Source organism: Macaca nemestrina, chromosome 1, assembly GCF_043159975.1.
Source record: "Macaca nemestrina isolate mMacNem1 chromosome 1, mMacNem.hap1, whole genome shotgun sequence".
Taxonomy (NCBI): Eukaryota; Metazoa; Chordata; class Mammalia; order Primates; family Cercopithecidae; genus Macaca; species Macaca nemestrina.
Genome location: NC_092125.1, coordinates 59,438,676 through 59,465,038, shown reverse-complemented (window position 1 = coordinate 59,465,038; position 26,363 = coordinate 59,438,676). Strand labels below are relative to the sequence as shown.

At 54.1% G+C, this 26,363-nt stretch overlaps 1 protein-coding gene across 6 annotated transcripts in view; it reads left to right on the top strand.

The window, feature by feature from the left end:
* The window catches only part of LOC105484711 (troponin T, cardiac muscle), a 40,346-nt gene continuing 13,983 nt past the window's right edge, over positions 1-26,363 (top strand). For 4 of the 6 annotated variants that reach the window (XM_071077883.1, XM_071077880.1, XM_071077879.1 and 1 more), the window contains exons 1-2: positions 35-87; positions 10,074-10,115. In XM_071077883.1, coding sequence (XP_070933984.1) covers positions 50-87; positions 10,074-10,115 — 80 coding nt within the window. In that variant the 5' untranslated portion in view covers positions 35-49. Of the gene's footprint in view, positions 88-10,073; positions 10,218-12,275; positions 13,117-13,645; positions 13,751-14,605; positions 14,650-16,061; positions 16,135-16,237; positions 16,376-16,710; positions 16,798-17,082; positions 17,158-17,515; positions 20,003-21,678; positions 21,787-26,091; positions 26,147-26,363 lie in introns of those variants that run through there. The other 2 variants (XM_011746574.3, XM_071077892.1) reach the window with 2 other exon arrangements.

Genomic DNA, 26,363 nt, shown 5'->3' with positions numbered 1-26,363 from the left:
TGAGGCGGCGGCCGGCGGGGCGCGGGCGGCCACGCGGGGCTCCTGCAGCATGGCTGTCAGCAGGAAGGACTGGTCCGCGCTGTCCAGGTGAGCGCCCGAGGGAGCCGGGAGGGGCGCGGGGTCGGCGGGGAGCTTTTGGGTCTCCTCTCCCCGGGAACCGGCCTCCTCCCCGCCTGGGACCCTGACACCAAGGCTGGACCCTGGTCTTGCTGCGACTCGCGGGAGACACGATTGGGGCCAAACTCGGGGACCCTGAGGTTACAGGGTAGGTCTTCTCCCATCGGGGCCTGAGGTCCCACACAGGGTACTTGGGGGAAGGCTGGTCCCCAGTCTGGACGCCCCCTGGGGTATGGCCTCCCTGTGGAAGGTGGAAGCAGGAAGGAACGTTTTGGGGGATTGTGTTCAGAGTAACCTCCAAGCCTCATTCCTGAGAGAAGTCTCCCTCATTCCTGAGTGTGTCTCCGGCGGAGAGGACCCCTGGGAGGTGTCCCACAGCCCCTCTTGGGAGGCGGAGGAGCAGGGAGAGCCGTCTTGGAGGGGTCAGTGAAAAGGACTGGAGGGAAGCAGACCCATCTCCCACCAAGGAGGCTCAAAATCTCAGCATGGCATTTTGGGGTGGCATCTGGGCTGAGAACCTTAAGATAGTGTCCATCCTCATCTGTGCTGCTACAATATTTGTACACTGGTCTCCTAAAGGGTCAGGGGATGAGGCATCCTTTCCCTGCCTACTGGACATCCTATCAGGGTCCCAGAGGCCTGGGGAAGGTGGGTGTTCAGAAGGCGGCACCCCTCATAGAGATTGGTGACCTCTACTGACTTCTCTTGGAGCGACACTGAACCTCTGCCAAGAAGGCCCCCTGTGAGCATTTTCACCTCATTCCTCCACTGGGCGCCTCCCTCCCCCATCTTGTCCCTAAGGAAACTGAGGCTCCTGCAATAGCTCAGAGCTGGAGCCTGCTCTTTTGATCCCTTTCTAGCCAGGTAGACATTAGCGTCTTGGCCCCTCCCAGGTGGGCATTTGGGTCTTGGCCTTTCCTGAGCCAGGGCTATTTCTGCCAGGTGCAGACCAGCACCCTCCAGCCGTTTGGGTCCTGCAGGCTTTCCCCATCAAGGCATCTTTCACAGGTTTTTCCAGTGCTCTAGTATGTCCTCTACCCGGCTCCCGCCCTCCCTTAAGCGCTCCAGAACTACCTCATTGTCTCAGGCTTAGCCTCTCCATAGCAGCTCATCGCCTGGGACTGGGGGTGGGGGGCCACCTCCCCAGACCCTCAAGACCTCACAGTACTCTGAAGCACTGTGGGCAACCCATGGGCTCTAGAGAGGGGAAAAGGTAAGCCCCACGAATGGAGGGAACTCAGTGCTCTGGAAAAGAAACCCAGGCTGCTACAGAGGAAGATCTGTGCTGAGGGTGCGGCTGAGGAGTCAAGGTCTTGGACTTTGCATGTGGGTCAGTGTGCCTGGGGGTTGATGTGGGAGTGTCTTTGCTTCTAGATGTGGGCCTACCTGTGCCTATGAATGTATGCTTGTGTGTGTGTGTGTGTGTGTGTGTGTGTGTGTGGTGTACTTGTGGACAAGTGTGTTTATGGCCTATGAAGAGATGAGACATCTGCGTGTGGAGTTGGTTCTTAATGTTGCTGAGTCTTGAGCTTGTCAGTCTGCATATGTTCAGTTGAATTGTTTATTGAAGACTGTGCATTGGGTTAAAAATACAAACCAGACACTCCTTCTTCAGAAGTTCATAGTCTGGTGGGATATATGTGATTTTGTGTCTGAAAGCATGCCTGGATATGCATGGGGGTGTGTGGGGGGAGGCAGCTGGGGCACTGGAACTTTGAAAATGGGAGCAAGGTCTGGCCTAAGCTTGTCCACTGCTCAGATGGACATGGACTCATGTGGCTACAGCCAAGTTCCCACAAGATGTCCAGGGTAAGTGCCAGGGAAGCTCTGGGAAACCAGTCCTGCCACAGGGGCCCCTGGCCTGCCCTCCCTGCATGGTCCCAGCCCTCATAGAGCCCCGTGGGCAGATGCAGCTGCTGCCAACAGTCACCCTGATGAAGCACCTGGAACAGAGGACCGCTCCCGCTCCGCTCCCTGGGTGAACAAGCCTCAGCGGGCAGGCAGGAAAGGGCTGTGAGTCACTGTCAACGGAGCCTCCTGGGCTGGGGAGGACCGTGCTAGGGTGTGACAGCATGGCCCCAGGTGGGGAGGTGGATGGAGAGGTGGGTGGGTAGCTGGGGGCCAGCCTGCAGCCCATCCTTGGCATAGAGCAGAAATTCAAGTCCTCCAGCCCTGGGATGGGATGGGGGGCAGTGGTGAGCTGGCTGGCTGGGTGCCCTGGTCAGAGGCCTTGTCCTTTTCTCCCTGGACTGGCCTGGTGACCAGTGAGGCTGGGCCAGGCCTGTCTGCTGGGGGTGAGGGGTTGATCTAAGAGTGCCTGGGACTGAACAGCCAGTGGTTAATCATTTCCCTGCCTGGGCCTTGAGCCGCCCTCCTACTTCCAGTTGCTGCCCTGGGTTCTCCCGACACCTCTCTCTAGACCTTTGGGGCTGGAAGAGACCTGAGTTACCCCCCACAGTGACCATGCAGAAGGGGAGCTTAAGGCCTGCCCTGCTCAGGTTCAGGAGACTGGCCAAGGTCATGGGCATGCCCTCCCATCCCTCCTCTGTCCTCCCTTCCCTATCCCCAGCCCCCAAGATTTGCAAATTATGCTCCTTGAGCCCCAGGGTTCCACAAAATGCATCTGGGGCAGCCTTCTCACCCTCTCCCAGCTTTAAGCAGAGCAGCTGAGCCTTAATCTATTGTATAATGGGCTTCTGTCTGATTCAATTTGGGAAAATGGGTTCTACTGCTAAACATGACTTTTAACCACTTCACTTAAATCCCTGCCATCAGTTGCTGCAGAATAGATGGAAGTTAGACTTCAGGAAGAAAATTCCCAGGTGAGAGGTCAAAACAAGCTCCCTAGTGAGTAACAGGGCAAAATGTCCTTTAGAATTGTTTAAGAGAAAAAGAGGACCCCCATCTCCAAAGGATGGAGTTGAAGTCTGGAGTGGGGAGGATAGCAGCATTACGTGGAGACACCGAGATGGATGTGTGTCCCCAAATGAAGGCCAGGAGGTTGGGGAAAGGGTTGTGGAGAGGGAAGGAGTGGTAGGCAGCTGGCTGGTGCTGTGGCCTCAGCTAGTAGGAGCAGCAGAGCCTCCCCAGCTGTTGGGGCCTGCAGGTTTCACCCTGGGCCTTGCTCTGGGGTTTGAAGGTCAATGTTGCATGGGCCATGGGGTTTTCCCAAACCTCTGCCCTCCCAGGCTTTGCCCTGGGCCCCAACCTGTCCTGGAGTGGGGAATACCACACCTTTAGATGCCCTCTTGGGCCTCTGTTCCCTCCCCTGAGGGTTCAGCTGTTAAGCTCACTCTGGGTTGGGCCGGCCCTCCCTGGACATCCTTTTCTGGCACTTGGTATGGTGGTTAAGGGTAGGTGCTTTTGAGAGGCTGACCTATATTTAAATCTTGGTTTCTTGTTTTTATTAGCTGTGCAATCCTGGGACAGTTGACTCTTTTGAGCCTCAGTTTCTTTATATAGGAGATGGACAGAGTCTCGCTCTGTCACCCAGGCTGGGGTGCAGTGGCATGATCTCGGCTCACTACAACCTCTGCCTCCTGGGTTCTAAGTGATTCTCATGCCTCAGTCTTCTGAATGGCTGGGATTACAGGCGTGCGTCACCATACCCAGCTGTTTTTTTTTTCTATTTTTAGTAGAGATGGGGTTTCACCATGTTGGCCAGGCTGGTCTTGAACTCCTGGCCTCAAGTGATCTGCCCGCCTTGGCCTCCTGAAGTGCTGGGATTACAGGTGTGAGCCACCACACCCAGTGGCTGTTGTAAAGATGAATGCCAGGGGTATTAGAACAGTGACTGGTGTTAGAGTAAGCACTTCCACGAGTGTGCTCACTTCCCCCCTTATTCCTTTAGTTATGGATTTATTCGTATTCACCATGTTCAACAAGTGCCCAACACTGTTTTGAGCCCTCAATTTTTTATTTATTACTGGGGTTTCAACAACTGTACCCACTGAGTCCCCTCCTGGGGACTGGCCTTTGCCCTTCCCTCCCTCCTCATAATTTGTGCTTATCCGAGATAACATTTCTCCCCAGGGTGGGGTGGTGCTGCTGTAGGGACTCCTGTTTTGCCAGATGTCAGGGTTGAAGGCAGCCCCATGATTGCCAAGCAGCAGGGATGGTGGCCATGTCACCTTGGGTGAGCTGTGGGGTCTTAGTGTAAAGCTTGGGGACACTCAAGGATCCCTGGGTTCTGAGTCCTGCAGCTCAGCCCTGGAGACCCCCCAGGAGACCAGGCCCTGAGTGCTCATGCACCATCCAGGGCCCCACAGGAGGATAAACAAATTGGCCACTTCCCCAAGGGCTGAGGGTGGCATGTGGGAGCTGGGTGGCTCAAGACCTAGGAATCCTGGCGGCTCCAGCTCAGCCAGCTGTGGGTGTGGTCAGGGGAGAGGCGTTCTGGGCTTTGTGGGTCACTTTCCCCAGTGTTTGGATCCCTCAGCTTTGGAGGGCAAGAGCTATTTCCAGGCTGTGGACAAGGTGCATCCAGGGGAGGGAGCTGGAGATGTGGCCTCATATGTAAGCGAGCCGAAGTTGGCGTTTCTAAGTCTGAATAAGAAAACCGAGGAGAGGTGGGACTTTGGAACCCGCCTCATAAGAGAGCATCTGTTTGTGTGTAGTGAATGAAGGATGAATGAATGATGAATGTTCAATCTACAAATGCCCAGAGCTCACGGGAGTCATGCAGAGGCCCAGGGGAATCCTGTTTAAGTTCCGTGGCCAAGGTCATAAGGGGAAAGTTTTATGTGGGCTCCTCTCCATCTCCCCTGAGGAAGTAGAGGTGTGACTGATGTAGGAGGGATTGAGGTTCTCACCAGGAAGAGCTGCCCTGCTGGCAGAATTGGGAGGGTCTGGAAGGTTCTCCTCCAAAGGCACCTCCTTTCCCCTTGGGGTGATGGGCAGGCACTCACCTTCCCTGGGCAGACAGCCGGGCAGATTGCCTTTGGGGGAGGAGTGGGCTTTGTTTCCCCTTTGTGTGCCTTGGCATCCAGGAAGAGGTTTTGTAATTTCTAGGGAGGAGGAGAGCCCAGCACTCCTGAAATTGACACTTACTTGTTCTTCCACATTTGTCAGCACCTGCTGGGTGCCAGGCGCCGTGCTGGGCACTAGACATGAAAGATACCCTATCCTGCGGTTGTTTCTCTCACTGCAGGACAACTCAGTTGCTCTTTTCTTATATAAAGACGTGGGTCTCGCTTCATTGCCTAAGCTGGTCTCAAACTCCTGGGTTCAAATAATCCTCCCACCTTGGCCTCCCGAAATGCTGGTATTACAGGCATGAGCCACCATGCCCAGCCAGTCACACTCTTTTCAACCCTCTCAGACCTTCTCCACTCCCTCCTTCGTTTGCTCATCAAAAAAAAAAAAAAAAAAAGAAAAGAAAAAAGAAAAACTTAAGATCTGTACATTTTTGTAAATTATACCTTAAAGCATTCTTTGAGCCCACATCCTCCTCTAGCTACTGTCCACATCCCCCCCTTTTTTTTTAAGATGGAATCTTGCTCTGTTGTCCAGGCTGGAGTGCAGCAGCATGATCTTAGCTCACTGCAACCTCTATCTCCTGGGTTCTAGCCATTTTCCTGCCTCAGCCTCCTGAGAAGCTGGGATTACAGGTGCCTGCCACCATGCCTGGCTAATTTTTGTATTTTCAGTAGAGACAGGGTTTCGCCATATTGGCCAGGCAGGTCTCGAACTCCTGACCTCAGGTGATCCACCTGCCTAAGCCTCTCAAAGTGCTAGGATTACAGGCGTGAGCCACTGTGCCCGGCCACTACTGTCCCATGCTATTTGCTTCTCAAAAGAGTTGCTACTCACTAATTCCTTTTTTGGTTTCCATTTACCCCCGCCAGCCTGCTCAGACTCTGGCACAGTCCTGGGATCTGCTTTTCCTGTGGTACCTGGTGCCTCTGTGCTCACAATTCCGTCCTGGTCTCGTTCCCCTCGCAGCAGCATCTGACTGAGGCCTTCACTCCCCTGTTCATGCCAACGCCCTCCTCTGGTTTCCTTTGAGCTCCCTGGCTGCAGCGTCTTGATCTTTGCTTTTCACTGGTGTCTTCTCCCTTGGAACAAACCAGAAGCACAGCTCTTCATCTCCTCCTTGTCCCTCCCCACTACCACCCAACAGCCCACTGCACTCCTCCTTCCCCTAGTCTTTCTTATGTTATTAATGGCAGCTCCAGAAATAACTCAGGCCCAAAATCTAGCAGTTCTTGATTTTTCTCTTTTCCTCCCCCTCCTGCCACCCAACATCCAATCCAACAGCCAACCCTGGTGGCTGTATCTTCAGAACATGTCCCAAATCTGTCACTTTTCCCACGTGTTTTCTGTCATCACCCCAGTTCAAGCCACCATAGCTCTAGTTCTCGCCTATGGGATTGCAGGTGCCTTCTGACCCCTGTTTCCTCTCTCGCCTAACCTTTTCAATTTTTTTTTTTCATACAGCAGCCAGAGAGATTAAAAATACAGCGATTCCATCATGTTGTTTCTTTGTGTACCACTCTCCAGGGCTCTCCAGCATACCTGGAATAAAACCCAAGTCCTTTTCCTGTTCTTCAAGGCCCTCTGCTTTGGCCTTGCCTCCCTCTCCAAATTCCCTGAGGGCCACTCTGGCCCTGGCTTCCCATCTTCCTCTGAATACCCAGCTCCTCACATGTGGGCTCTGCACTGGCTGGATCCTCCTTCTGGAACACTGGCTGCCAGATCCAGCTCTGCTGCCTACTTCTCATGAACCAGGCCTCTCCTAGGGGGCTTCCCCATCCAGCCACCTTCTCTCATGTTCCTTACTTTGTTCCCTTGTCCTAGTGACACTTAGCTGGTGTCATTTTGTTCATGGGCTCATTTCCTTGTTCATGGTCTGACTCCCCCATGCTGGAAATGTGCTCCGTCAAGGGGAAGACCCTGTTGGTCTCATTCCTGGCTGTTCCCAGCCCCTAGAATCATGCCTGGCACATAGTGGGTCCTCAGAAGTAATTTTTTCATGAATATTGGCTCAATCCAGGGGATGCTGGACCTAGAAAAAAATCGGAGCAGTCATGTGGTTCATTTTCTCATTTTAGGAGGGAAAACAGAGGAAGAGAAAAGGAAGTGACTTGCCCAAGGGCAGGAGGACTAGAAACCAGATCACCTGACCTTGCCTTACCAAAGTCTCCCTGCAGAGGAGAGAGGCTCAGTGGGAACTAGGGCTGGGCAGCAGGAGAGGCTGGGACAGCAAAAGGTAGAGAGTTTGGCATCTGGCAGTGGCAAGGGGAGGCCTTGCAGTCGTTGCTATAACTCTGGGAGGCAAGACAGAGGCCTTTTCTAGAACCTTTTAACCTGATTTGCAGACAATGCAGGGGGAGCCACAGGGAGGTGCCGGGAAGGGCTCCTCCATCTGACTTTCACAGCCTGGTACTTCCCTGCTCACACCCCGTCCTGTCTCCCAGAGTGAAACTCAGCTTCCTGCCCCCAGCAAATCCTGAATCCTGGTACCTTCCCTCTGCTTGGACTGCCAGCCCCACCCCATTGAAAGCCTGTTTGTTCACTGAGATGCAGCCCAGGTTCATCTCTTCCATGAGCCTTTTCTGATAACCTTGGCGTATAGCATTTGTTCTCTCTCTGTGCAGAACAACTTCTGCACTTTGGTTGGGGGAGTTATTGGTGGACACACTTCTCTTTTTCACTGGTTTGTCAATATCTCCAGGGCAGAGACCCTGCCATGTTCTGTGACCCCCACACAGTTCCTGACATGGTGCTGGCCTGTCACAGTCACTCAGTTTTCATTTGCTCTTTGGTTGGATTGGAAGGGGTGGGTTGGATGGAAGATGGGCTGGTGGGAGGTGGTAGGTAGGGCAGGTGGATAAAGATGGTGGAAACAGGTGGGTGGCTGAGTACGTGGGTGTGTGGGCTAGTAGTAGATGCATAGACTGGTGGGGTTGGCTGACTGACTGTAGAATGCCTGCTTGGCCCCATGAATGAAGAATGACTGGGGCAGGAACCAAAAGTAGGGTGTGTGATCCCCTTGCTCCCCGGAGAAGTGAAAGTTGTCTGGATTTTCATCCAACTCTGTGGAGCTCCGTGGCTCAACTCTTTCCATGAAGCTCTTTCCATCTGATAGGTGAGGGAGGCTCCAGGAGCCCCTGGGAAAGTGAAGGGAAGGCGATATTGGAGTTTTTTCCAGGTGTAAGTGGTTTTGTAAGTCTTCCCTTCCCAAACGCTAAGAAATTCCATGGGGAACTGAGTAACTGAGGAAATACCTCCATGACTGTCCACTGATGGGTATTACCTAAGGATCCCAGGACCAAAAAGAGAAAGGCACTTGGCAAGTCCATCTGTTTCCTTCAGGCAGGACCACGCCCGCCCTTCCACATTCCTGGTCACCCCCAGGGACGGAGGCCCCCCATTCTCATCCTTGGATCCAGAGTACAGTTCAACCCAGTGGTTCCTATCTGGGGTGACTGCCCCCAGGGGACATTTGGCAATGTCAGGAAACACTTTGGTTGTCCCAGCTGGGGAATGTACTACTGGCACCCAGCAGGTAGAGGCTAGGGATGCTGCTAAACATCCTGTGATCCAGAACAGCCCCCAACATGGAATTGTCTGGTCAAAGTGTCAACATTGCTGAGCTGGAGAAACCCCGGTCTAATCCAAAGCCCTGCAGCTTTAGTAGGAATTTAATAGATGTATAATTTGAACTACATTTAAAATGTTAAGTTTTTTTTAAGGTGGAGTTTCACTCTTGCCCAGGCTGGAGTGCAATGGCACTATCTTGGCTCATTGCAACCTCTACCTCCCAGGTTCAAGTGATTCTCTGGCCTCAGCCTCCTGAGTAGCTGGGATTACAGGCATGCACCACCACACCCAGCTAATTTTTTTTGTTTTGTTTTGTATTTTTAGTAGAGACAGGGTTTCACCAAGTCTTGATCTCAGATGACCCACCCTCCTCAGCCTCCCAAAGTGCTGGGATTACAGGTATGAGCCACTGCGCCTGGCCTAAAATGTTAAGTTTTTGAGTAGTCACGTTAAAAAAAAGTAAAAAGGAGCCCAGCGCAGTGGCTCATGCCTGTAATCCCAGCACTTTGGGAGGCCAAGGTAGGAGGATTGCTTGAGCCCAGGAGTCTAGGACCAGCCTGAGCAACATTGTGAGACCTCATTTCTATAAAAAATTTTAAAATTAACCAGGTGTAGTAATGCACACCTGTAGTCCCAGCTACTCGGGAGGCTGAGGTGGGAGGATCACTTGAGCCCAGGAGGTTGGGGCTGCAGTGAGCTGTGATCGCGCTGCTGCCCTCCAATCTGAGCAACAGAGCGAGACGCTGTTTCAAAAAAAAAAAAAAAGGGAAAAACAAAATCAATTTTAATACTATAGCTCATTTACCCCAATATATCCACAATATTGCCATTTCAACACACAATCAATATACACAATTTTTTCTTCCTTTTTTTTTCCCCCCTTTTTCGAGACAGTCTTGTTGTGTCACCCAGGCTGGAGTGCAGTGACACAATCTCAGCTCACTGCAACCTCTGCGTTCTGGGTTCAAGTGATTCTCATGCCTCAGCCTCCTCAGTAGCTAGGACTACAGGTGTGCGCCACCATGCCCGGCTATTTTGTGTGTGTGTGTGTGTGTGTGTGTTTTTAGTAGAGATGGGTTTTTGCCATGTTGCCCAAGCTGGTCTCGAACTCCTAAGCTTAGGCAGTCCCCATGTCTCAGCCTCCCAAAGTGCTAGGATCACAGGCATGAGTCACCGCGCCTGGCCAATGTACAAAGTTCTTAATGAGACCTTTTTCTGGTCTTCAAGACCCAGCGTGCATTTCACACAGCATGCCTCGGTTCACACCAGCCACGTTTCAAGTGCTTCTGAGCCACTTGTAGCCAGTACAGGCCTAGAGGGCATTTGGTCTCTTCTCCCAGCCCTACAGGAGCCTGCCTCAGGAGGGTCCTGGGTTTCCCCAGCTGTGCTGACCCTCTCCTCCCCTCCCCCAGCCTTGCCCGGCAGTGGACTCTGGAGGATGAGGAGGAGCAGGAGCGTGAGCGCAGGCGGCGGCACCGCAACCTGAGCTCCACGACGGATGATGAGGCTCCCAGGCTCAGCCAGAATGGGGACCGGCAGACCTCTGCTTCTGAGAGGTAGGTGCTCAGGTTTCTATCCTGATTGATGGGGATGGACTGGCTGCCTCGGACTGAGTGCACCATGTTCGGTCTGCTCAGGGAGTTGGGGTCCAGGAAATGAGGCTGAAGGGTGTGATGATGAACTTCAAGTTCCCCACCTTCCCCAGGCTCAGTCCTGCCAGCTTCTGTCCTCTTCATAACAATGCTTGCTACTTTTTGTTGACCATCCATGAGCCAATACTGTGCTGGACATTTTATGGCCATAGCTCATGTAATTCTCACCATATCCCTGGGAGAGAGGTATTGTTATCCCATTTTACAGGTGGAGAAACAGCTGAGATCTTGCTGAGATCATGTACCTTAAGAGTGGCAGGGCCAGAATGTCCATCCAGATTTGTCAAGCTCCCACCTCCTTCTTCAGGCTGCCTCCCTCTAACCCTGACCCTCTATAACTTAATTTACTAATTCTTTTTTTTTTAATTTAATTTTTTTTTTTTTTTGAGAGTAAGTCTTGCTCTGTTGCTAGGCTGGAGTGCAGTGGTGTGATCTCGGCTCACTGCAACCTCCGCCTCCCTGGTTCAAGCAGTTATCCTGCCTCAGCCTCCCCAGTAGCTGGGACTACAGGCGTGCACCACCATGCCCAGCTAATTTTTGTATTTTTAGTAGAAATGGGGTTTCACCATGTTGGCCAGGATGGTCTCGATCTCTTGACCTCATGATCCGCCCGCCTTGGCCTCCCAAAGTGCCGGGATTACAGGCGTGAGCCACCACACCTGGCTGCCTTTTTTTTTCTTTTTTGAGATGGAGTCTCGCTCTGTCACCCAGGCTGGAGTGCAGTGGCATAATCTTGGCTCACTGCAACCTCCACCTCTTGGGTTCAAGCGATTCTCCTGCCTCAGCCTCCCAAGTAGCTGGGATTAAAGGTACCTGCCACCATGCCTGGCTAATTTTTGTATTTTTAGTAGAGATGGGGTTTCGACATGTTGACCAGGCTGGTCTTGAACTCCTGACCTCAGGTGATCCACCTGCCTCAGCCTCCCAAAGTGCTGGGATTACAGGTGTGAGCCACTGCTCCTGGCCTATAATTTACTTCTGAGGAGAAGAACCCTGGGGCTAGTTTTGCCATCCAGATTTTGGGATTATGAGGTGGGGAAGAGCCTGGGGTTTACTGAATGCCACCTATATGCCAGGACTGTGCTGGGCACCCTCACGAGTCTCATTTTGCTTCCTAACAAGCCCAATTTGCAGATTTGAAAACTGAGGCCCAGACAGTAAGCTAACTTGCCTGAAAGCACATGGAGAGCAGGGTGGTGAGGAAGGAAAAGAATCTCCTTTTGCTGGAGGCCGGGTGCTAAGGGTTTTGGACAATCCTCTCATGTTGCTTTTGTTTCTTCGGGTCGCTGAGAAGGGAGAACAGGGCTGTGTTGATCTCCCCTCCCCTCCCCTCCCTTCCCTCCCCCATCCCCCTTCCCCTCCCCTCTCCTCTCCCCCTTCCCCTCTCTCCTCCCCTCCCCCCTCCCCTAGCCTTGCCTGGCCCCAGACTTTGGAGGATGTCCAGAGCTGGGCTGCACAAGTACCTGTGGCTGTCACCTAGTCTCGGCTGCACCCACAAAACTGACAGGAGTGTGGAATGGTACATCAGAAGCCTTAGGTTCTGCTCCCAGCTCCCCCACCAATTAGCTGTGTGACCTTGAACAAATCCCTGGACATCTTTAGTCTTGATCTAAGATCTAAGGGGCAGTGACTATGCTTATTCCTTTTGATCCCCAATGCCCCGCACAGGCTCTGGCCCATATTAAATTAGTTATTCAGGGTCTGTTGACTGTGTCTGAACATGGAGTTGTTGGACTTCATAGGAATTTATAAACTTTTTAAAAAGCATAGAGTGCTTTGTTCAGATGATAAATTGGAAGTGCAATATATCGAGTGGATAAAGGTGGTGGTGAGCCAGGGATGCCAGGGCCTGACTTCCTCACCTCCTCCTTGGTGGCTCTGGCAGCATCTCCATTGGGTTAGGTATACTTAGGGTCTCGTCCACCTCTATCCTCTGATTCTGTCTCCCATCTTCTGACTCAGACTACCGAGCGTGGAAGAAGCAGAGGTGCCCAAGCCACTGCCCCCAGCCTCCAAAGATGAGGGTGAGGACATCCAGAGCATCCTCAGAACACGGCAGGAGCGGAGGCAGAGGCGGCAGGTGGTGGAGGCTGCACAGGCCCCCATCCGGGAGAGGCTGGAGGCAGAGGAGGGGAGGGACAGCTTGAGCCCTGGGCAGGCCACACAGCAACCCCTAGTCCCCAAGAAGGAACTGGAAATCCCACCTCGCCGGAGACTGAGTCGGGAACAGCGGGGCCCCTGGGCCCTGGAGGAGGAGAGCTTGACGGGCAGGGAGCCAGGAGGGAGGAAGAAAGGGGTTCCAGAGAAGTCCCCAGTCTTGGAGAAATCATCCATGCCAGAGAAGACGGCACCTGAAAAGAGTCTGGTCTCCGAGAGAACCTCCATCTCCGAGAAGGTGCTGGCCTCGGAGAAGACATCCCTATCGGAGAAGATAGTGTCAGAGAAAAGAAACAGCTCAGAGAAAAAGTCTGTTCTAGAAAAATCGAGTGTCTCCGAGAAGTCGCCAGCCCCAGGGATGGCACTGGGCTCAGGAAGAAGGCTGGTGTCTGAGAAAGCATCCATCTTCGAGAAGGCACTGTCCTCAGAGAAGAGCCCAACTGCAGATGCCAAGCTGGCCCCAAAGAGGGCCACAGCCTCAGAGCAGCCCCTGGCGCAGGAGCTGCCAGCCTCTGGAGGAAGCCCAGCCACCACCAAGGAGCAAAGAGGAAGGGCCCTCCCCGGGAAGAACCTGCCCTCCTTGACAGAGCAGGGGGCTTCAGACCCTCCGACTGTGGCCTCCCGCCTTCCACCCGTCACACTCCAGGTTGGCAGTGTCCCGCCCCTCCCACCCTTCTACTCTGCCACCCGGCTGGCCCTGCCGGCCAGTCTCACCCAGGTAATCCCTGGTTCCCTGGCTCCCTCCATCCTCCCACCTGCAGGCTGGCCTTGGAAGTCTCTTCTTTCCCTGCCTGTTTCTAACCACGGTCAGAGCAGGGAGGCTGAGATGGGGCAGGCTGCTGGAGCTTAAAGGGGCACCAGCTGTGGGGCAGGGAGCAGCTGGTGCCCTCCACCATATCCTCATCCAGGGCCTGGGCTCCAGGACCCTGGCAGACTAATGGGAAGCCTCAGATCCTTCTAGAAGCTCCCCTAGAAAGCTCTGCCTGGTGCCCTAGCCCCAAGGGACTTTGTCCGTGAGCTACTCCCACAGCAGATGAAGGAGGCAGGAGAGAAGGCACAGGGCTGTCCCACTCTCCCCTCTTCCTGTAGCTCCTGGGGTGAGCCATGGGGTCTATGGCTGCCCTGGCCTCCTGGGCCCTAGACCTCTTGTGTGACACTCCCCCTGCTCCATCCAGGTGAAAATCCCCAGCAAGGAGGAAGAGGCAGATATGTCCTCACCCACACAGCGAACCTACAGCAGCTCCCTCAAACGCTCCAGCCCCAGGACCATCTCCTTTCGGGTGAGAATGCTGGGCACCTTGGTCTGGGAGCCTGTGGAGGGCAAGCGGAGGAAGCCCGCATCCATTACAACATAGAAGCCATAGGTTAGGTAGGAAGCTCCTCTGGATAGAGATGGGCTTTGGATTCCCGTGGGTGGCCCTGAACAGACAAGGCTGTATTCAGCAGAGAAGAGCAGGTTAGTGACCTGGGAGGTAGGTTCCAATAAGCATGAGTAGCCCCACCTAGTGGGTAAGGCCAGGGCTGCATGAAGACCGGACAGGCAGGGCAGGTCCTCGGCTGCAGGGAGGTCCACACCTGCCTTCATCAGTTCCTGGCCTCACCTAGGAGACTTGTCTAGGAGGGGAGGGGAGGAACAGAGAGCAGCAAGGGTCTCCTAGTTCTCCCTGCTCTGCCAGTGTCCCAATAGAACAAACTATGTGGATTGGGGAAATCTCATCTTGTTTTGCCCTGGTGTTTGTTCTTAGTTCTTCTGTTCACTGGGTCATTCACTCAATCATTTTGTATCACGCCTCTAATGTGTGCCAGGCCCTGGAGAGGTGGCCCGATAGTGACTGGTGCCCCCACAGAGCTCATGGGCAGTGGGAGGCAGATAGGAAATAGGTGATTACAGGTGCCCTGAGAAGGAAGCCTGAAGAAAGACTTCTGACCCATATTAGTGGGTGGGAACCTGTGTCTTCCAGATACAAACAATGATCTTTAATGAAGGCTTGTCCACATATTTCTTTGGTGGGGGTTGACCCCTGGTAGAAGGGGTGGGAGGTCTGAAGAGGAGGAGGACATGTCTGTCCTCACTCGAGGGGGCCACCAATTTCCCGGGGACTCCCATACACCAATGCCTTTCCTTCTCATTTCAGATGAACCCCAAGAAAGACAACTCAGAAACAACCCTAACTCGCAGGTGGGCGGCCTGGAGGCTCTGGTTCTTTCCTATTTGGCCATATTCAGGCTATTTTCTGAGTACCTGCACCTGCCCTCCTTGTGCCAGGCTGTGCAGTAGGGTACATGAGAGGAAGGTGCAGTCCTTGCCCAGGGCTCCAGATCTGGCAGGGGGATGGGATTAACAGGATGGACTCAGTTGGGATGAGATGGAACAAGGAGGGGGAGGGATCAGGGAGAGCTGCTCGGAGGAGGTAGGGCTTGGGTGGGGCCCCAAAAGGGGATTAAGGGTTTAGCCTTGAGGTTAGGAGAGGGAAAGGTGGCTTTCTGGGAGGGAGACCACAGACAGTGTAAGGGAGGGGAAGCCCCTGCTCCAGCAGGCCTGGTTGGGGGGCTGTGGGTCTGCAGGTTTAACAAGGATTCCTGGGCTCAGTGGTGTTGATGCAAGTAGCCTGAGGACTATGCTTTGAAATAAAAAAGCAAAACTGAAATAGGATCTGAGAAGCAGATATGCTTGTGTGTTAGGAATGTCATCCACTCATGCTGTATTCATCTGCCCCATGAACATTTACTGGAGCCTACTACACTAGGCTAGGCTTGGGGTGGAGGAGGAGGAATGCAAAGACAAATGACACAGCTGCTGTCCTCAAGCAACTCATACCCACCCAGCGAACCTATAGCAGTTCTCCCAAACATGATACCATTGCATACTGGCCAACCAAGGAGGGACAGGGACACAGGAATATGAACCCAGGGCTAGGAGCTCAGGAGTAGCTGCACCTGCTCAGCCTGTGAGAGCTGGGGAAGGTGTCATGGAGCAATCGATTTTCCATGAACTAGTAGGAAGTTTGCACGTGTAAAACTGGAGGAATAGTGTTTTAAATAGAGGGAACAGCATGTGAAAAGGCAGAGTGAAGAGCATGGTGTCCAGCTGGCCAGCACACAGGCATACTGTTGGGGAGGGAAGGGGAGGACCCAGATCACTAGAGCCTTGTGTGCTGTGCCAAGGCCTGCGGGGTCCGAGCTGGAAGGACAGGATTAGATTTGAGGTAGGAGCAGCCATGTGGAGAGCTCATGATGGCAGGCCGGGAGAGCAGGTAGGTGGCGATTGCTGTGATGGGGAAGATGGAAAGGAAGGGCCTGCTTCGGGAGGTGTTTTGCAGTGGAAGTGACAAGGTATGGAGGAGAAGGGAAGGAGGGACATCTTGGGGATGTCCTGTTGTATGGGACGTTTCTCGGGAGTGGAGGGAAATCCCTGGAGTCTGTAAGTTCCTCACCTTGGCCGAGTCAGCACAGCCTGCTGTGTGATGGAGGGCCACGTTTCTCTTGGCCACAAAGAGAAAGCGTGATGGGGCTGCTTCTCAGGCCATGGGGGCAGACCTGGTCTGCCTGGGTGTCTCACTTGGCTCGCCTGTTCCATCTTCCATCCTGCAGTGCCAGTATGAAGCTCCCAGCCAACACAGTGAAGTTGGGAGAGAAGCTGGAGAGATACCACACAGCCATACGGGTGGGTGGGGGCTTCTCCTGAGGGGTGGAGGGCAGGATGAGTGGTGGGCATGGCCCTTGCCCCTCCTCGGCGTGGGTCAGCTGTTGGTGTTCTTGGTTCCCAGAGATCAGAATCTGTCAAGTCTCCGGGTTCCCCTCGCACTGAGTTATTCGTGGCTCCTGTGGGTGTAGCCAGCAAGCGTCACCTCTTTGAGAAGGAACTGGTGGGCCAGAGCCGAGCAGAACCAGCCTCCAGCCGGAAGGTGAGGGGCTCAGGCCCCACCAGGGTCCTTAGGGTGATTAGCCCTGACATCTCCAAAACCCAAATCTTGGCTGTGGCAGTGCTGGAAAACTGTTTTCATGTGTCAATTAATGTTGGCAGAACCTTCACTTGAGTTCCCATTCACGTTCCTGAGCCCATCTCCTTAGCTGGGCACACAGCTCCCTGGGAGAAGGGGAGGGGGCTGTCCCAGGTATATGTGGCACATGCTGGATGCATATGGGAGTGAGGGAGAGTCCTATCCCATTCCAGGGCCTCTGAACATGCCTCGCTGCTGCCAAGGGCCCCAAACCCTGAGATGGAAGGTTCTCTTTTTAGGAGAACTTGAGGCTCTCAGGGGTTGTGACATCAAGACTCAACCTGTGGATCAGCAGGACCCAAGAGTCTGGAGATCAGGACCCCCAGGTACCCTGGCCCTCTCTGATGTCTCTTACTGTGGGGCCATTGCGGTGGGATGATTGGGGACAGAGGAGGGACAGTGGGAGATGAGGAGTCATTTCAGGAGTGGAAACAGTGGGGGATGGATGGGTATGTGGGTCAGACTCTGGCAGAGAGGAGGGGTGGGTCTGGGTTCTTTTTCTCTTGTGGGAAGAGAAAGGACATCCTGGGCTGGGAGCTGGGCCTGGGGGATCCCGAGCCCTTTGGAGCCTGGTCTTAGTCCCTGATCTCCACCCTGATACCCTCAATCAGGAGGCACAGAAAGCGTCGTCTGCTACCAAGAGGACTCAGTGGGGACAGAAATCTGACTCCTCGCTGGACGCTGAGGTGAATGGTGGGGAGGGGCCTGGCCCTACAGCAGAGGGCCATAGTGCACTGTGGGAGACCCCATCGCCCCCGTGTGTACACATTAACTGGCCTGCGATCGCACAGTCTACCCAGAACGCCCCCATCCCTGCTCATGCAGATTGGTCTGAGCCAACCGTGAGAACAAGGTTGAGCCCTCAGCTGGTTTTGCTGCCTGTAGCTCTCAGAGCCTCTGCCCCTTCAGCTGGCAGATTGCAGGGCTCTGACTCATTGTGGGTGTGGGGCTTGGGCAAAGAGATGCCTTCCTATCCAGTGGCCCCCTTCCCCTTCCATCCCTGAGCACCCCATTGCCTTGTGCTAACAGCTGTTTGCCCCACAGGTGTGACAAGTCCTGCCAAGACAGACCTGCAAGTCTTCATCTCAAGGGGCCTCCCTCATGCCAGGCCTCTGCCTCTCACAGCAGCACCCCTTCCTCTCATTGCCTCTGTTCCCTTTTTGCCTCTGGATCTGTTTGGCCAGGGCCCTGGGGTCAGGAATATTTGCAAGACTCAGCCAGTTCCTTCCCAGCCCAGCCTCTTGGGGCTGGGACCTTCTCACCCTGCAGCAGGCACAACAGATGCTGGGACCCAGCCTCTGCCCAGGGCACAGCACAGGTGCACATCAGCACTATGGGGCCTACGTCCTGCCCAGAGACCTCTGCTCCTTCCTGCTCACATCCAGGGTCAGGGCACGGCATCCCTCAAGAACTCCAGAGTCACCTGTCTCATCTGCTCCCAGCAAGTGCCTCTGTGTCTGTGATGTCCCCCTTCACTGAGGCCTGGACCCACCCATCTTTGTCCCTGGGGCCTGCTCCCAGCCACCGAGGCCCACTCTGGCCAGATGGGGAAGGAGCTGCCATGCATCTTCCCCGTGGCATCTCCCTGCTTGGTTCTCCCCTCCCTTCCCTGGCCTGCTGCCCTGGCCAGGAATTAAGTGCCTTTTTGTGTGCAACCACTTCCCCTTTCTCTGAAAATCCTATTCTCAGGAAGGATCTGATAAATTCATTCACTCTCAGGTGTAAGTGACTGATGAGACCTGAACAGCGAATTCCTCTCTAGAGGCCTTGCTTTCTAGCAGAGGTCATCTGAAGTGTGTGAGGAGGATCATCATTTTCCTCATCTCCCCTCTTCTCACATTAAGGTGGTGGCTTGCCACTCAGTAGTCCTAGCTTGGTGACTGGGGAACTGCCACATACAGGGCCAGGCCTACCCTCCTCCCCACAAGCCCCCTCCAGCCCCCACCCCCATGCTCGGACATCATGGCCCCTATGAGCTTGGAGAATGAACCATCAGAGAATCTAGAACGGACCAAGCTAGGAACATCAGCCTGGTGCCCTGTTAACCCCTTAAAGCTGTGGTTTACAACTTTTCAAAAGTTTAAATCATTAGAACTCTGTCTTGATTGACTGCTCTAGTTTTACCCAGAATCAGCTGGGGATGCGGCCAGGTGCAGAGCACCCTGCCCACTCCCCCTTTGCATGCCTGGGGAAGCTCCAGGTCTTTTTGGAACACCACCCTTAACACGGCTCCTAAGGGTATCATCAGTCCAGTTCCCCAGGTGTGTGGGGTATCAGCCCTACCCCTGCTCTGTGACTCGGTGAGGGCTCCGCAGATCTGCCCCAGGGGACAGGCCCTCAAAGTGCCATCTGTGCAGAGGTCCCAGTGCCCCAGGCTGGCCCACCTCTGGCCAGTGAGTCTCCTGTGCCCGAGTAAGGGACATAGGGACCTGGGGGCCCTGTCCCGAGCACCCCCCACCCACTGCTAGTGCTGGGGCTTTGTGAGTGTTCCAACTTCACAGCTAAGAGTTGGAGGACAAGGGTGGACAGGGCCGAGGAATGGAGTGAGTCCTGCCTGGAGCCTCAGGACATCTTAACGGCTCTGGCTCTGGCTCTGCCCAGACCTCAGGTGTGACCCTTGAGCCATTTCCCTTCTCTGAATCTCAAGCAGATGACCTCAGAGGACTTTCACATGTTCATGCCATGATAGGTGAACTTTTCCAGTAAACAAAACTGTCCCCACCCAGAGTCAGGAGAGCCTCCTGGAAGCCTTCCCTGGGCAGGGCCCCACCCTGGAGTAAGACACTGAGGGGCCTGTTCCTGCAGCTGCAGCCTCAGCAGGGCCCTTCATGCCTGCACCCCCTTCCCCTGGAGTGCCCAGTGAGGGCTGGCTGCTAGGGGAAATGTCAGGGGGTGCCACAGCACAGCCCCCTCCCCTGTGAATCCAATATGGGAGGGCCCTGCCCTTGTTCCTATTGCAGACACAGCCAGTAAACAAGGAGACCAGGGTGTGCCCAAGATGACCTCGGCTGGGGATAGATGAGTGGTAGTGACTGGATGTCCAGGCAGGTGGGGAGGCCTCTGGACGGGTGACATTGGGCACCCTCTGGAGACAACAGGGCTCCCACTCACCACTCCTGGCCGTACCCTCCTGCTCTCTTGCCGTAGGGGCCCTGTGACCCCACAAGTGGCCCGTGCTGTTGTGGATCCTCAAATTTACATGCACTGTTTCAACATAAGCTTCCCATTCCACTCTGGCTTTGTTTTCTCTTTACATCCCTTTGCAAGGACAGGGATATCAAAAAAATGGGCTGAGAGTAACCCTGCTATGCCCAGGAGTGGCTGCTGCATGGGGGCTGGATTTCCTCATCTGAGTAGCTGTCTCACAGCGCTCTGAACGAAGCTCCTGCCTTAGAACAATTAGAAGCCGTACGGGTGTGGCCTATGACACCAAGGATCTACTGGGCTTTTCCCATGGGGCTCTGTAGTGATCTAGGTGCCCAGACCCCTCTTCTAGGCATCCATGCAAATAAACTGGCCTGTTTGAAAGTTTATTGGGCTTACAAGGAACAGTAACCCACCCTCAAGTTAAAAAGGGGTTTGGGAAAAGTGATTCTAAATTCTACGTTATTCCAGGCCAGGACCCGAGGCAAGGCTAGGCCCTGCTTCATGGGCTAGACTGGGAGAGAGAGATGATGGGGGTCCCCCCACTTTCTTCTGGATGGCCTGGCTCCTTCCTCACCATCCCTCGGGAATCTCTCCCCTCCATCTGCCTGTCTGTCTACAAAGTCTCCCTGCTTCCCTGTGGTCCTCCTCAGTCCCATGATGCTGGCCAGCAGGCGGTTGGCTTCCGCTTGCCCTGCCGCAGATCTGCTGGCAGTGTGGAGACCCACGTGGCAGGGGATAAGCCTGGAGCTGGGCAATCAAGGCCACCGGACTCAGAGGCCACAGGGAACTATGGAGGGGACAAAGTCAGCTGAGTGATGGGACAAAAGTCTAACAGCAGCATGGGTATGGAGCAAATGCAAGTCCCCTGTGCAGAGGACCTTTTCAAGGACATTAGTGGTGGAGGCAGCATAGTAACTCCCAAGATAGAGGGTTTGAGAGAAGAGTTTGAGGACTGGGAAGGTGGGACACATGACTGGGTGATGGGAGAAGAGGGCAGAGAATAGCGAGATTGCTTTCTTCGCCCACAGAGAAACAGGAGTGTGGATCATGAATGGGCAAGATTTTTAAGTGCCAGGGGGGTCATGGGGGAGGGGAGGGCCTGGTCCAGAGGAGGACCATTCCTGCTTCAGAGTCAAGCAGGACCTAGGCTGTGAAGATTCAGAGTGAGATGGAGGGGAGAGTCAGCTCAGCTGCCCACTGGCTTGCTTTCCTCCTGTCTCTTTCATTTTCATAATCTACCGAACCCTGCAATGGGCCAGCCCTGAACGTACAAGTGCATGTGCATGGTCAGACACAGGCAAGCAAGCGAAAGCCCGGGGCCTGACACATGCATCTGCAGTCTAGCAGGTTTAGCAGGTCATAGTCCGGCACTGTTTGATTTTAAAGCCGTTAAGGGATGACCTTCGAGAGTCCGCATCACCCCTCTCGCACAACGAGCCGCCTGTTCAAGGTTCTTGACTGGAAGTTCTACCTTGTATCTGGCTGCCCATAGCGGTTTAAGTCCATTCCCTGTGAGGAGGGTGTGCCACATGGCTTTGGGGGTCATGGAGAACACCCACCTTGCAGATGCCCTCACGGAGGCTGGCAGAGCCGGCCACCTGCCCAAGGCTGCTCAGCCCATTAGGAGCTGGTAGCCTAGAAGGTGTCTTCACCCCCAGCATCGGTTCAAGTGGAGCAGCACATAGCTCTTGCCCTCTGCCTTCCAAGATTCTGGTGCTGAGACTTACGGAGTGTCTTGGAGGTTACCTTCTGCCCCCCAACCCTGTTCCCAGCCAGCCCTCCCAGGCCTGGGTTTCTGGCCTCTGCTTTATCAGGATTCTCAAGAGGGACAGCTGGTTTATGTTGCATGACTGTTCCCTGCATATCTGCTCTGGTTTTAAATAGCTTATCTGAGCAGCTGGAGGACCACATGGGCTTATATGGCGTGGGGTACATGTTCCTGTAGCCTTGTCCCTGGCACCTGCCAAAATAGCAGCCAACACCCCCCACCCCCACCGCCATCCCCCTGCCCCACCCATCCCCTGTCGTGCATTCCTCCCTCCTCAGGGCTGGCTCACCAGGCCCCAGCCCACATGCCTGCTTAAAGCCCTCTCCATCCTCTGCCTCACCCAGTCCCTGCTGAGGCTGAGCAGACGCCTCCAGGATCTGTCGGCAGCTGCTGTTCTGAGGTAAGGCTCGGGCAGGGCTCTGGGGAAGAGGAGAACAGAGAATGGACGGGGAGATGTGAGGGTCTTGGGCCCTGGCATCTTTACCCAGAGTCTGCCTGTGTCTGCAGAAGTCCATGGCCCCTCCTGGTGGAAGTCACACTTCAGAGGAGGGGTTGCCAGGACTGGGCTCCAAGATTGGTACAATAGAGCAGAGAGAGAGAATCCCATGTGGCCATTGGAGACCAGGGTTGGAGTCCTGGACCTGCCACTAAAGATGTAGAGTTGTAAACTCTTGGGTGAGGCACTTTCCCTCTCCAGGCCTCAGTTTTCTCATCTGTAGAGTGGGCTAAATATTTGCTAGGCCTCTGCCTGCTCTAAATACAATGAAGCTCTAACCAATAGGGACTCCCCCAAATTGCTTGTTCCAGGCCGAGGGTCACCTATAGCTTTCCACGCAGGTCCTTCTTGAGTCCCAGAGAGCAGAGTGAGACTGCAGCCCTGTCAGTCAGGTGAGTCCCCTGGTCATATTCTCAAGGCCAGGAACTCAGAAACTGTCCTGGAAGCACTGAGAACCACCAGATGTGCAGGGTCCACTGCAGCGCCTCTCCAGGCCGAGGCAGGAATTCCATTTGATGCCACTGACTCAGTGCCATTCCCTCCCAGAGAGGACCCTGAACTGAGCTGCACTTGAGGGGCAGATGGGGAAAGGCCTCACTGGGAGAACCTCTCCTTGGGTGTGAGCCCAGCTGGTTGGCATTAAAGGGTTTAACCTGGGTCCTTGTAAGTGTAACCCTTGTCCCACCCCACCCCAACACCCCATCTTGGGACAGGCCTTGCTCTGTGCCCAGGAGTGGTAGAGAAACATTCCCTTGGTTTCTAGTTTCTCCTGGGCAGGCTGAAGACTATTCGGGGAGGGGGTTGCCTGGTGTGTAAGGAATTTCAGAGCACATTCCTGGCCTGCTGTAGCCAGGAAGCTACCTGCCCTCCCAAATTCCTTTTCTGACCCATGTCTTAGAGGGCGAATCTTCCTTCTCCCTGCAAAAGTGGAATCTGAGAGGATCAGGTTGCCTGCTGCCTCCTACTTTCTGCCCGCCACTTCCACTCCTCCTGCTCTCTCCCCATCCCCTTACCCCCGCTGTCCTGGTGGGCTAACAGCTGTTGGCTCAGGAAAATCCCAGTCAAATGCTGGGGACAAGGACTGAGGGGTGGGGCCTGTGTTTCTCAGAAACTCGGAGACTGTTTCTACAAGGACAGAACTCAAGGCTCTTCTGTTTTATAGTTGGTTAACTGAAGTCAGAGAGGCTAGGTGACTTAAATAAGGCCACACAGCAAAATCTGTGTTTTAAGCCCAGATTTTTTGACCCCAAGGTCAGTATGCTTTATGCCTTCTATTGTCTTTGCTTCACTTTCCAAGAAAGGTAACCCTGATCTCTTGGCTGTGAATGTGTTAGGCTAGAAAGCTGCCTGTGGAAGGGGGTGGGACTTGGGTGTGAGGACACAGGTGTTTCAAGACATTCTGGGACCCTTGCCCTGCCAGGTTCTTGACCCTCTCCCATTCTGCAGCCTCCAGTCTCAGCCCACCTCTTTCCTCTGCATCAGGTCCTGCCTTTGAGCCACTGGCGTGGTGGTGTCCTCTGGGCTGGCTGAAAGCCCTCCTCCATCCTCCATGTCTGCGTGCTATTTTTGGGAGCTGGATGGTGCTCCCAGGAACAGGGAGAGGAGTCCAAGCGCTCTGTCCTCCTGTGAGCCCCCAGCACCATGCCCAGTGGCTCTGAACTGGTGGAAGGGCAGAATAGGAGAGGAGAGGGAAAGCTAGAAGCTATGCACCCAGGCTGGACATGCACGGTTCCTCCGAGAATTTTCTCCCTCCCACTGAGGGACAGGCTCCTTCTGGGGCTCAGGCAGGAGCTCCTCAAGTTCTCAAGTCACTAGTTCTGGCGGCTCCTCTGGGGCTTTGGGTAACAGTTGTCACCCCCACCCATCCTGGGGTTAGGAAGGCTATTCTCTTTGGCCACGCTCATCCTAAGACCCATTTGGAGACTCTCTGGGGTTTGAGTCTTTTTTTCAGCAGAATGAGGCTGACATCTCTTTTGCTCACCCACCCACCCCACCCTGGGGGTTGGGGCAAAAAAGTGGCTCAGAGCTGTGGTCCAGAGCTCCTTGTAAACAAGGCTCCTCCCTCACTGTCCTCATCCTGCTCCAGCAGAGGGAGCAGGGGAGGGACCACTGTGCTGCAGCTGTGCTTGTTTCTAACCCAGCAGGACTGGACATAATGGGAGCAGGGTCTGAAGGACATAATGGGACCAGGGCTGCAGTGGGTGCTGAGTCTGGGGCAGTCTCCACCTAGAGGGGCAGCTGGGCAGTGGCAGCTGCCTTGGAATGGCTCAGCCTCAAAGAGGCTGCCTTACGGCGGTCATCACCCCACCCAACCAGAGCCCTGGCTCTTGCTGGATGTCCACAGATGAGTGCCTGGGGTTGGTCTCAGCCACTCTGGGGGGGTGTGCAGGGAGAGGTGGTGAGGGAGTGAGCAGGACTATCTATGTGCCTCTGGCCTCATCCTGAGGCTTGGGTCTGAAATCGGTGCTGCAGCGCTGGCAGGCGTGAGTGGGGCAGGAGGCGGGCAGCAGAGGAGGAGCATTGGAGGGTGGTCCTGCCATCATTCTCATTCTTCTCCCACCTCACTTCAGCCTCACTGTCACATCACCCCGTCCATTCTCTCCCTTGGAAGCCAACATCAGGGAGGCTGTGGGGCTGGCATATTGCACTACAACAGAGGCTGCTGTTCACATTTCAAACAACGTGATTGTGTCCCTGGAGCAGTGCACTGTCATGGCCCAGGAGTGTTGGGTCATAGCAGTTATTAGCTAAATGCCTACACTTCACACCAGCTCTGTTCCTCACACCTACCCGAGAAGAACAGCAATTTCACAGCAAAGGGAGCTGAGATGTAGGGAGGTTAAGTGACCTTGCCAAGGTCGCAGGCAAACACATGCTGGAGCCAGCATTCAAAATGAGATTAGTCTCACACTCAAGCGCTTGCTGTCTGCCCCCTCCCTGTGATTACATGCGCACTGTAACACCTGACATTGCCTAATGCCTTCCCCTTTTGTTAATGTCAACTGGAGCCTCATAAAGACCCTGAGTAGCCAGGATGTGTACACTTTATCTCCATGAGACAGAGAAAGGGCTGAGGTTTGGAGATGTTAAAAAGACTTGCCTAAACACCCTCAGCAAGCTAATGGAAGAGGATCTGAATCTAGATTATCTGTTCCCAGTGCAGTGAGAAGATGATCTCAGAATGAGTTCTCTGGGGGAACATTTTTTTAATCAGAATTTCATTGAGATAATTAAAGACTAATATGCAGTTGTCTTTAATAGCGAGCCCTTACACACTGTGCCCAGTTTCTCCCAAGGGCAACATTTGCAAAACTGGTACAATATCAAAACCAAGATTTGGCATCAATACAATCTATGATCTTATTCAGATTTGCCCACAATTGCACCTTGTGTGTGAGAAACTCTAAACAACTTTAACCTGTGTAGGTTCATGTATCCATCACCATAGTGGACATACTGAAAAGATCCCAAACCACAAGGATCCCTTCTGTGTGCTTTTATTTATTTATTTAGAGATAGGGTCTCTAAATAAATTTTGTCCAGGCCGGTCTCTTGGGGTGCCCAAATACCTTTTGTCCAGGTCTCACTTTTGTCCAGCACAGATGAAATGGGTGTGGTGGCTCACGCCTGTAATCTCAGCACTTCGAGAGGCTAAGGCAGGAGGATCCCTTGAGCCCAGGAGTTCGAAACAGCCTGGGCAATGTGGCAAAATCCCAGCTCTACTACAAATACAAAAATTAGCTGGGCATGGTGGTGCACAACTATAGTCCCAGCAACTCAGGAGGCTGAGGTGGGAGAATCGCTTGAGCCCAGAAGGTTGAGGCTGCAGTGAGCCTTTGTGCAGTGAAGATTTGTGCAGTGCCAAACAGATCCTGTGGAGTGGGGGTGGGCGGAGTGGACGGAAAGGGTGAGAAACTGCAGACATTGTCTTGAGTGTCACAGATGGAAATGCAGCATCCCAGGCAGTGTTGCCTGTTCAGGGGCGAGGAATGAAGTGGACGTCAGCAGGTGGCCTTGCTGCCATGTGGGTGTCACTATCTCCCCTGGCAGGGGAGGAAAGAGGCTTTTTGTTGCAGGTCGCACAGCTCATAAGGGGTGGAACTAGATTCAGCCCAGTCCTCTTTGATCTCTGTAAAACAGGGGCCAGAGCTCTTCTGAGGAAGGCAGGCTTCCCTTTGCACCTGCACTGACTTTTTTCTCTTTTTGGAGGGAGAGCAGAGACCATGTCTGACACGGAAGAGGTGGTGGAAGAGTACGAGGAGGAGTGAGTATCTGGAGCATCCTGCCTGAGTGGGGTCCCCTCCCCCCGCTGCCCTGACGCCTGGTCCAGGAGCCTCCTAGCTGTCCTAGGATTCTGGGTAGAAGTAGCTATGTGTGTTTTGGGCACCCTGGGGAGAGATATAGCCATTTCCTTTCCACTGCTGTACCCCTGGGTTGTAGATCCCAGGCAGAGCACAGGCTGAGGGACTTTGGGAAGCACA